Genomic DNA, 12,436 nt, shown 5'->3' on the forward strand with positions numbered 1-12,436 from the left:
TTGCGAAGTTGAATTATTTTCTCTAAAATCACTGCAGTTCATAATGTTGGAATGCTGTTTGACACTCTTGAAAGTTTTACAGTACTGTAAACAAAACAAAACATACCAAGAGCTCAACTTCTCTCGCGTGATTTCCGAGATAAACTAGCAACAGATTCCGTGTTAATTGGACTCCAAGGAAAATCTGAGAAATAATTGGAACATTAAGAATGTAAAAAAAAGAACAGAAAAATAGGGTTTTCAAAATTTTTATAGATTAAATCAACTTTGGTGGTCCTTGTTTAAAAAGTAAAACTTGCGTTGCCTACACTGATAGCGCGGCAACATCATGATGCCAATTTCAATCTTATTTGTCAGATATCAAGTTAACAAACCAGGTCTTTGATTAAAAGTGTGTTTTACGAGCCAAAACAGCTAGAACATATTTATAGCTTGCTGGTTTCCATTGATCAGCGCTTTGAACAGGGGTGCTCCTGTTATTATAACACGGGATATTAATAAGTATAATTGCTGCAGTAGTGGATTGTGAGATCAAAATGCCCCGCCGAGGTTATGCCAATTTCACTTATTTAATACAGCGTCGGTAATAAAAATTACTTTTGCCCAAATTGGCGTCCAAGGTAATTACATTGTACATTCTGAACGCCCCCCTAACAACTCGAAGGTAGCCTGCTTTGCCTCTGAAAAGTTTGTATACATAAATCCGTGCGTGCGAACATTTGATAAGGGGATTTTGTTTCAAGTTTTTATGATATTAAAAAAAAATTGAAGACATTCAGAATCAATGTTTCCAAGCCATGGTTCATTTCAATAATGTTTTCTTGTGACGTTCTACGATTTTGGCCACGGGAACAACTTATTCGGAAATTCTTTGCTGCATCTTTGTTACTGCTTATGTTATTTTCGATTTTTCTTTTCGGGATTTTAATATCGGAGAATGAAAGATTTTCCAAAGAAATTGAAGGAAATAGAGAAACCAATCAAGAACCTTATATTGGAACTAAAGCAAAACCGCGCTCTTTGCATCAATCTGATATACCACAGGAAGACAGTGACATTTTCTATGTCGACAATGAACCAAAAAATGTCGTAGCAGACGACCAGTTGCAAATCGTGACGTCACACCCGGTGAAAAAGTTACCGAACGTGTTGATCATTGGTGTCAAGAAGTCCGGAACAAAAGCACTCGTAGAATTTCTAAAAATACACCCAGATGTCAGTGCGCCAGCAAACGAAATCCATTATTTCAGCAGGAATTTTCATAAAGGCCTTGACTGGTATAGGTGAGCTCTTTACGAATAATGTGTTTATAGAACAAATAAGATTTATTTAACCACAAGAAGCTCTGTATTTGATTATATGATGCAGTGAATGGGTTAGAACGATTGCGTACAATTGTGTCCATTGATTGATGACATTTTCGCCAAGCTGCGACGTACTAACTTGTACGTACAAGATACGTAGTCGAGATAATGATGAGATACTTCATCGCACGAACGGGATACTTAGTTCTACTTCCGAGATACTAGTAATGAGTCATAATTACTAGAAACGAAGTCATTTGTTCTATATACGGAGTCCGAACGAAATAATTACGTAGTTATTACGAAATTTGTCATATGTAACGACAAATCAAGTGGTTCAAACCACTTAGAAAATGACCATGGACGAGGTATTATTCTATACGTCATAATATTTCGTCCGTGCCACTAAGTATTCAGTAAACGACATACATGTGTATATAATATCAATAGGGTAGCCACACGTTTCCATAGTTTTGCATAAATACTTGACGTGATAAGTGATTATAGAATAGAGATATATTAATTAACGTAGGAATATTGTATATATAGTTATTTGGATGTGAATGTTGGGTTTTTTCGTTTTGTTTTTGTTTTGTTTTGTTTTTTTGCTAGATACATATATATTTCTTACTCGAAAATCTCTTTAGAATAGGGCATGCCAACAGAAAACAACTGAAATTAATTATAAATTGTATAGACTCGTTCATTTCAACACTTCATTGGAGCATCGACCAAAGTCGAAAGCAAAATAAATTTTTAATGGTGTTACTTTTTTGTAGGCGACAGATGCCTGTGTCTATTGGGAACCAAATAGTCATAGAAAGGACGCGTAGTTACTTTGTTCACAAAGATGCTCCGTTGAGAATTTCCCTCCAAATTCCTAACGCTCGACTAATTGTAGTGGTTCGAAACCCAGTGCTTCGTTCCCTCTTAGATTACACCTCTCAGTGTGTAAGGAATAAAAGCAAAGTATCTTTCCTGGAAAACTTCTTTTGGAATAATATTACCGGTTTCATTGATATGTCACGTGACTTTGTACAAACCAGTATGTATGTGAAGTTTATGGAGAATTGGTTGAGCTATTTCAAACTTGAACAATTCCATTTTGTAAACGGCGACATGTTATACAAGAACCCATCTCTAGAGCTCAGTAAACTGGAGACATTTTTGAACCTCAGGAATATGATCTCATCAGACCATTTCTTTTATAACACGTCCATTGACGCTCTTTGCATCAAGAAATACGAATGTCAAGGTCGTTCTCGTTGTTTTACAGAGAACAAGCTAAAATATCGCCCGCCATCTTATTTAGTGCGGCGCCTACGAGATTTTTTCCACCCTTTTAACGAGAAATTTTATAAACAAACGAAACAACATTTCAGCTGGAATATTTAATTTGCACACTGGGCTTTTTCACCAGATGCAATAACTGGGCGTGTTGCCCTTTATATGTCTTTCAAAGTTGCGTGTCAATCGTTGCTTGTATATACCAAGAACATTAATATTGTTGATAGTACAGAAAACCCGTTACTTTTAAATGCATTTTTATTATACTTATATGTTTATATAATGAATATTTGTTTTCCTTATCAATACATGTTATTTCTCAATGAATCCGATTGTTGTTGTTGTTTTCATGTATTCATTATGGGTTTGAAAAATTAAAAAACTGAGCTTGCCTTACTGAATAGGTTTTAAAGCTGCTATGTCTGATTGTATGTCATATTTGATGAACGTTTACGTCGTAAAACAAAGGTTTTATTATGATTGTGTCTATCGAAAAGCAACAAATTAGATTTTTTAAGTCATTTAATACGCTTGTCTTGGGTTTTCATTTAATATACAGAACAAAAGTTTCCGATTATTAAACTATCATTTGAATGAATATCTTCAAGATCTTCTTATCAGGAAACACTGTTCTAAAAATGATCATATTTGCTAGAAAGCTTCTTAATGTAGTGTAGGATTACCGGTAGTTTGTTCGGACCACAGGAGTAGTGCAAAGATCTTCATAGACATCCTAATATGATGGAGAAATCTTTATAGTTTTATTTTCCAAAAACCGTAATGCTGTCATTTGTATTACTTGTATTACAATACAAGTGTCCCTATATCGGTTTGCAATGTTCGAAGTATCATGAGTGCACGGTGCAAAGCTCATCATATTAGGAATATACATGTACATTTGTATGGGGGGGGGGGGATTCCAAAAGAGGTAGTTACTTAAAGAGGCTTAAATGAATAAATCTTGATATGTAGATTGCATATTCTTTTAAAGAATCAAATGTGATCAATTCATATCCCTGTCCTCACATTCATAGCAAGGGTTAGCCATATACTTGGAATATAATTACTTACTTGTGAGCAATGTAGCCTACAGGCCTCCATCATATTTTGAATGAGGTATTGCTGCTATTGCATTAAAGGGACCTGGGCACGATTTCAGATGAAAATTTTATTTTTGATTTCTATGTATAAAATAGTTTACTTTTGTATTTTGAATGATTTACCAAAATTTGAATGTTCGAAATCATGTTACAAGCGAGATACAGATGAATAAAGTCATTGTTATGTAAACAAAGCTCGAGTCTTATACTTGTTTACAAATATAATTACTTACTTGTGACCAATGTAGCCCATAGGCCTCCATCATATTTTGAATGAGGTATTGCTGCTATTGCATTAAAAAGAACATTTTTGGTATGATTTTATTGATCTTTCTCCTTTTCTCTTCCCCTTTCCTTAAATTTCTGATCTTATTATCATGAAAATCTGGACGTCGACGTTCTTAAGAAGTAGAGCTGTTGAACTGTTATTGCTTATTAATTCATGTCATTGCGATCAACAGATACAGATAAAAAGGAAAACAGCAAAACATATCAAAGAAAAAAGCCTTAATATCATTCAAAGCTTAAAACACCAAGGTCGGATGGTTAATGGCGTTGTTTTAAAGTAAGCTAATAACATGTAGTACAGCAATCAAAGTTGATAGAAGTAGCTCCAAACCAGCCTGACTGCAGTCATAGAGGGAAGGTCGAACTCTGTGATAAAGGATCAAGTCAATTAATTGTGTAAAAATAGTCTTTCATTTGCTTTCAAGATAACAGTTAATAGAATGTTATGGTTTCAAAAAATGCATTATACTTTGGTTTTAGATCTAAATTGAATGATGGAGTTCCAGATACATTTGTTGTGGGTGTTTCAATCTGCATGTCTCTTGACTTTAATCATCACACATTGTATTGTAATTAGGCGCATTGCTTTACAGGTGATAAATTAGGTTGCGTAAAAGCATTGAGAAGGAACATTAAAAACTCAGCGGTGCGTGACAATGTGAGTACAAGACTACAAGTCACATCATTGGTGTGCCTGCTCGTCTGTTTGCGTGACCAGATCAAAGCTGATAGGCAACTAGGACTGGTAACAACAGCCACGAGGCGCTCTTGCCCATTCATTCTCTCTGAATAGTACATTGATGTACTCTGTGAAGTACACTCCTTACACGGTAAATAGTACAGTGCATAAGTATTACAGGTTTCAGAAACAATACGATGTAAAAAAAAACAAAAAAAAACAAAGACGAGTTTTCCTGAGTTAAAAAGTGTTTCTACATGCATACAGTATGCCAGTTTATGAACATGTACTTTAAATATAAATATCATACTGAAAACTAATTACTACTCCCGTTACAAACGATGGTTCACGGAAGTGGCGTAGAAACCGGATATAAGTCCAAAAATGACAACATACTGATGATGATCATAGCCATGGCAATTCCTCATCGAAGAAGAAAAACTTTTTTTTTAATTTAAAAGGTTTTGGTTCTTTTCTTTTATTGCAGTTTTTATTTTTGGTTTATATTTTGCTGAAAACACTTTTAGGCTGAATTAAATACTCCACTGGTGTAAATATTAAGAAAAAGATATCTAAAACGAGGTAACAAACACGTACTATACCCAGTATTTACTACTTCTTTTAAAAAATAATTTTGAATTAAGAATTACCAGGTACTACTCTGTACAATTTTATTACGGTACTTTTAGCTTTTGTAGATGCTCAATTTGGTTTAAATGAAATCTGAAATTGGCGAAATCAGATCAATAATTTCCAAGTACATTAGTACTGCATGCAGTGCTAATTAATTAGAATAGAAAATAGTGAAAGTTTGCCTCATGATAGTTTCATCAACTTAATTATTCAAGATTTCCTCCGTTGATGTCTGGATTGGGAAATTCCTGAATTGGTATGTTCCAGGCGGAAAGTTTATTACCATTATAAATAAAAGGCCCATATTACGGAAAGTTTATGCAGAGCGTTTGCGTAATCTCTAGATAACCAAAACGGAGACCACGGGTTGCAATAAAAACATGAAACTGAATCGGGAGTGGGTAGCTGTGCGGTTATGCACATTTAAAATGGTCCATGTTTAATGTGATTTATCTGACATTGTGTGACCCATCTCCTCTCTTTCTCGTTCGAACATTGCTCTAGATAATTTGTACAACAATATAATTCATACATAATATTATAAAATATATTGTTACATAACTGAAAATACGTCTTTGCAAAATATTTAAACTGAACATGGCCATTGAACTTTAGGCATGCCTCTAATTTTTGACAGGAAGATTTAACAAATACTAATTATTCGTCTATTATTAATCACCTGTCAGAATGATCAACAGAAAATTAAAACCTGTAAAGATTGCAAAAATATAATTCTAAATGCTATCTTTTCATCTCTTGATTCACCAATTTATTTTGTAAACGATATTATTTGTTATCTCAATAAAGATCAATATTTCAACGTTATCAAATTTCAAAAAGCTAAAACTGACTATTGAGGTGATAAGCACGCTTAATTTCCCCCTTTTTAAATGTTCAACGACCTATAAATCAAACATAAACTTAGGAATCAAATACATTGTGTGTAATTATAACTGTTATTGAAACTAATGAGTCGGACTTCGCTCAGAGGACATGAAAGGGGGAGGGTGCTGGTTTGTTGGTTTTGTCGTCTTTGTATAGCATTTTTATCAACTCTTTACTATTCACATACTGCTGACAGGAGACCAGACAGAAGGACTACGCATTTCAATGCTTATACTAGTATATATTTATAGTTACATGTATTTATCGATGTCTTTTTCAACTGTCAATGGTTTTTTTTTCATTTAAAGAAGAAATATATTTAAACAAAAGCTCCAAAATGATCGAATTTTAAGTTTTCAACAACAAATATAGATAAATAAGATTTTATTTTTCTCTTATCTAATATTTAAAAAAAAACGAGCATCCAATGTGGTTTCATGCAATATCTATGGCCAAAGAACATTAAACAAATAAAACGAATTGTCAGTAATACTTATATTGTTGTTAAAATACAATTGCTGTTGGAAGCATCGCGTACAATCTTCCTTACACAATTTGGTACCCCTTCCTATGTAATCTGGATTGGCAATCGGTTTTTAGAACGCAGTTCGCAATTGAACAGTGAACTGCGTTCTATCTAGAACGCTGTTCGCAATTCAAAATTTAGAATTCATATTCGCAGTTCGCAATTGAATAGTGAACTGCGTTCTATCTAGAACGCAGTTCGCAATTCAAAATCTAGAATTCATATTTGGGGCCCGATTGCCTTATATGCAATTGAATAGTGAACTGCGTTCTAGATAGAACGCAGTTCGCAATTCAAAATCTAGAATTCATATTTGGGGCCCGATTGCCTTATATGCAGTTGAATAGCGAACTGCGTTCTATCTAGAACGCAGTTCGCAATTCAAAATGTTGAATAGTGAACTGCGTTCTATCTAGAACGCAGTTCGCAATTCAAAATTTAGAATTCATATTTGCGGCTTGATTGCCTTATATTCAATTGAATAGTGAACTGCGTTCTATCTAGAACGCAGTTCGCAATTCAAAATCTAGAATTCATATTTGGGGCCCGATTGCCGCGAAGGCAATATGCATGTACACTTCGCTTGAAACGTTACAAATTCGCGACGGCTTTGAAACGTCATACTTGCGTCACGTCTACAAGTGTATGAACGCTGCAGTAACCTCCCACCTAACGTTTGTTACGTTTTATGTCAAACGTTGCAGATTAACTTTCAGCGTGCAAAACACTGTATTGTGGTATCCACGGCGCTTTTTTTTACCCGGTAAGTTTCTTTTGTCGTTTGCCGCTTACGTCAGACGATACATTGCGTGAGCTATTAAAGTTGATGTAATCATGCTAACCGACTTCTTAAACTGTTGAAAAAAGTCGAGGCATAAACATGTATTACTCTTATCAAGTCTGCTATTGGGCGAGAAAAAACAGATGACGAATTCTATCAATAATCGTGAATTCTTGAATAAGGACGAGGTAAGGGAACGGAGAGGGCTGAGGGAAGGGATTGCGAGAGCGGGATCCATTCGGAGGGTTCTGGCTTCCATCCAGTGTCAATGGCAATGGTAAACATTTTCAGTGACACCCTACCGGCCGCCTGTAAATGGACGATCCGGGTACTCTGTCAACTACTAAGTATCCCAAAGCGCTCTTGTTTTCACCCTTTGTTATACCTTTATTCTTCAACATGCGACACATCATCAATAAATTAGAACTAATTTCAAGTTTACACACCATATATAAAAATATGCAAATTGATAGTTAAATCATTGGCATTTTTGAGCAAGTAACTGCCAAATAAAAAAAAAATTGAACAGAGGGACTTCCCTTTTTTTTGAGGCATGAACGTTACCACACGTAAAAGCAAAGAGCAGTAATTGCAAGTCGCACACCCTTTCATTGATAGTCACAGTGATGTAGGAAACTTGGGTTGATTGATCGGTAATGGTTAGTGCAACAGCCATTAACCTTGAGAGTGACATAATGGCGACATTCAATCATCCTTGTAAACATTAACATTGGAAACACGGTCAATCATGATTGAAGCCATTCCTGTAGCATTGGACATAAAACTCCACTTAAGGGTGGAAATACTACCATATTACATATACGTATACACCCATTGCACCAATTTTATAGATTCTCAACCGATTTTATGATGTCAGATCAATGCACGGTAGCTGAAGGATATTTATGCAGAGAGCTAATGCATAGTTTCCCCTTGTGCTTTCACAACAATTTAAACATTTTGACCGACAACATACACATACCAAGCAGAATTCTACGAAAACATATAATCATCATGTTGCCTGTCCAAGATCATTTGCAAAAGTCAATACAGGATCAATCTTTAGAATTTAATGGAGCCATAGTAGATCAGTAGAATATCTGCAATTAAATCTCGTTATTTGAACCGTCTCATTGACTAAAATAGATTTTGGTTGTCATCAGTTGACTAGTTGCTGATAAATAATCAAATATGATCAAACGTTTATGGGTGAGAAAAACCTTATGATTATTGAATGAATTTACTATTAAAACACAGAATTTCCATGAATCCATCTTATTTTTAATTTATTAGAATCTATTTATTAACTTCCTCAATTTTGACTGATGCCCTGTAGGGCAAATGTTCAATGTCTTCTCACATATTATATATAAATAGATATACTTCAATGTTTGATATACTAGTAGTTCAAACAGCAAAAATATATTTTAGAAAACGTAGGAAGACGGAAGAAAGAACTCTTCCAATATTAATCACGCCATTTCCTGCCAGTGGCTCCAGAGATGCATCAAAACCATTGCCGGGTTTGTGATTGGCTGTTTGATCATTCTCCCATAAATTGCTTTCGTCAAATATTGATATTTATAACTTGTATGTCTTTGAAATATAAGCAAAATGACCGAGAATACTAATTTGGAAGATCTATTTTTCTTTTGAAGAACATACGCCGTTTGACGACATTAAATATAGATATCATTGAAAGAAGCTTTGAACTGTGTCATTTCTAGTCTCTAAGTACATTGAAGTGGTTTGCATATTGTATAGTTGGAATAGATCTCTTAGAAGCTAACAAGGTACCAGTAACTCACCCGTTACCAAAACTGAAATGAACGCTCAAACTCACCTCCATTCCCATAAAAAGGTATTAAAAATAACACCTGTACACACCATGCTTCTAAAGTACCTATATGTAACGTCCAATATATGTTGTGTGGTTAATTTGACGGTAACCAAATGTATTGCACAAAGTGACTAGTGTGAAGGTATATTGTATTGAACAATAAAGCTGAATTGTGCATGCACCTGTGGTCTAGATGCATTATTTTCTTATACATTTATAAGCAGTTGAAATGTGGAACGGGGCATAATTCAGAGATGGATCTTGTCTCAGCTAAGATGCAAATCTTCACCGTCATAAAATACATAGAACCATTTAACAAGAGCTTGGACTTTGGGTAGTTGTGTCAAACAGCAATGTGACGTAGGCCTGTCTATTTCATTGAAATCAACAAGATTTATCTGGCTTTTGAGCTAAGACTACGCAATCGATGCATATTTCGCTTAAATCGCGTAATTTTTAACTTGTTTTGACGCAAGAATTAGATTGCTACGTCCTATTCTGAAAGTCCAAGGTCTTGTTAAAATGGTTCTATATATTTTTATACCTTTTTAGCAGTCCAATCCCCTTTCTGCTATTCATCACGAGCATCAAACTATGATATGAGAAATGTACCGGTATCTAAATGATAATTCTTTTTAATAATTTGACAACATATGGTTTGAACCAATTTACGCGAATATCTCGTACATTTATGTACAGAATCGTTTTTTTAAAATTGTCCTACAACATTTTAGGTCCAACAGGAATCAACAACTGCTTCCTTGGGTCTTTTCCTGCGTCAGATCACTTTCCTAAGCAAAATCTTGTCAGGAAGTAATCTTAATTGACGTTTTCCCGACGTACAACCTACTGATTTTGTTCTCGCGTGAGCTTTGGGGCCAACCATCAAGACAAGATCTCTAATTTTCTTCCTCTTTTGGCCTGCCGTCTGCATGTTAGTTGTCCATTGCAGAAACCCCTGGCACAAGAGAGCGCCACGCACGAGATAGACTTCAATTGTTTTTACACAGATAAGTCATTCTCTCGATAGTTTACTAACTGTATCGAAATGATCAGTTCTTGGTGTAAGCAAGTTCTTTCAGCACGCAAAATGCAAAACTGCAAAACTGCTTCAAGGATTTATAGGAATTTCTAAAAGAACCTGCAATAGATAACCGAAAAAATAACAATGCCGGTCGAAGGAGTGGATTTTGATAAATGTAATGAGGGGAAAATGTTTGCATGTATATATATTTAAGGACACACGAGATGTTCCTCAATTTAATTCCCAAAAATTACCAGGCTATACCAGTACATTACCAGGCTATTTTTGAAGTTACAACATTTTGAATGTTTCTTATAACAGCACGCAAAATGCTATAGAATGCTTAATAATATATAATTTCAAAGTATATATTTTCAATTGAAACTATTTTCCCAACAGAGAAATATCATATTACATGAAAATTTAGTTTTAGAATGACAAAATTGAAATCGCCACATTGATGAGATAGAACAAAATTGAAAATAATGGAAGATAGGTCGCATTTTTTTTTACTGAAATACTTATATAATTTTGCTTAGTTTAAGAATAATCAGAGCAACTTATTCATATGCATGCACAATTAAGTTAAAATTTCGATGCTTCCAATAGATTAATTAGAAAAAAAACTGTATTTATGACAAGACAGTCTGAAACACCCAGTAAGTACATGTACCAAATGGATTTACCCCGTCTATGTGTCTCGCATGAAATTTAGGTTTATTACTTCAGGTGTATTTTGGTAACTTACACAGTCTTTGTATATAATGTCAACATAATACTTATAGATTTTACACTGCATTTATAGAAAGATGTTGAGAGTTCAAAAACGGGCTATGACAAAACCTAATTGACGGGAAGATAAAACGATATGCACTATTACATTTGGTAAAAAGTGAGGATTAGTATCATAGAAAGCATCTAATAGTATACTATCTTATTTATTTTCAATGGATTAGCCAGTAGCTGGAAAACGGAAGATTTTGGAAATAAATCTTCCTCTTAGAAACAGACGTGCAATTTTCATAGTCATTTAACAGCATAAGAATGTATAATTTTCAGTAGGGTTAAGAAAACCGAGAAAATTGGACAAAATTTGTCTTCATTAAAGTTTGTTCCAAAATGTGTTCTTTTGTTCTGACATTGTTCTCGAGGTTATATTGAGGTGACATTCAATATTTTAAGGACCAATGTAATGACATTTACCACAATAGTTAGAGAAGAATTAAAGTTATAAATGGTCTTCGAAATGCATTTCAATGTCCATAAATTGAGGAAAAGCCTTGACACAGGAGGAACAATGCAAACTGTACTGACAAACTATTACCACACGAATGAAAAAACCCAAAATAAAACAAAATTCATAAAAGCGGATTTTGGTATATATTATGATATCTGTAATGAAAGTGACTAAATGTTATGACATTTTATTGTATACTTGATAAATTTGCTTTTTAAAAAGACCTTTAGAAGTCGCGTTGTGTAAAAACTATCTTATATCGCATTATGACATTTTGACCATGCATTACTTTATAGTAATTGAAATTTAAAAGACTTCTTGTGAAATATACAATCTGGTCCAATATAAAGCGATCGATTTGAATTGTTATCAATTCAATGGCGTTACACATCTTTTTCATTCAGTATCCTTGAGCCCTGTTCCCGGAAAAGGGGTCTTTGTTCTGCAGAGATGATCCCGTTCAAAATCTCTCAGCGGATATTATTGAGGGAGATGTTTATGTTGGGTAAGACAATTAAAAGCGTCCACTGAGAACAGTTGACAATAGCGGAGGAGAGAGTAAATATTTACTGGGGTTGTCATTAAATGGGGGTCTTATAACTGGATCACATCGTCCCGGGGAACTCTATACCAAACCTGTCACGGTCGCTTATCTTTACGGCTGTCATATCGACCACCCCGGAACCACAGAGAGGCTTTGGTGGTTTGTGCAAAAGGATAATAATCAAAATCTGTTTCCTTCCTCGTATTTGAATATAATTCTTAAAATATGTTTCAGTATTTCAACAGTATTCGAAAATCGCATGCAAACATCTATAATTGCAAGAGAGTTCATTTTTCTGAATTAAATTT

General features: G+C 34.5%; 1 protein-coding gene across 1 annotated transcript; it reads left to right on the plus strand.

The window, feature by feature from the left end:
- The first annotated feature begins 53 nt into the window (after positions 1 to 53).
- LOC105322387 (heparan sulfate glucosamine 3-O-sulfotransferase 3A1-like) lies at positions 54 to 2,907 on the plus strand. Its single transcript, XM_011421063.4, has 2 exons — positions 54 to 1,283; positions 2,084 to 2,907. The coding sequence occupies exons 1-2, from the start codon at positions 814 to 816 to the stop codon at positions 2,697 to 2,699; spliced, it is 1,086 nt and encodes a 361-aa protein (XP_011419365.3). The 5' UTR covers positions 54 to 813; the 3' UTR covers positions 2,700 to 2,907.
- The last annotated feature ends 9,529 nt before the right edge of the window (positions 2,908 to 12,436 follow it).

The sequence above is a fragment of the Magallana gigas genome, chromosome 7 (assembly GCF_963853765.1).
Source record: "Magallana gigas chromosome 7, xbMagGiga1.1, whole genome shotgun sequence".
In the NCBI taxonomy this organism is placed as follows: Eukaryota; Metazoa; Mollusca; class Bivalvia; order Ostreida; family Ostreidae; genus Magallana; species Magallana gigas.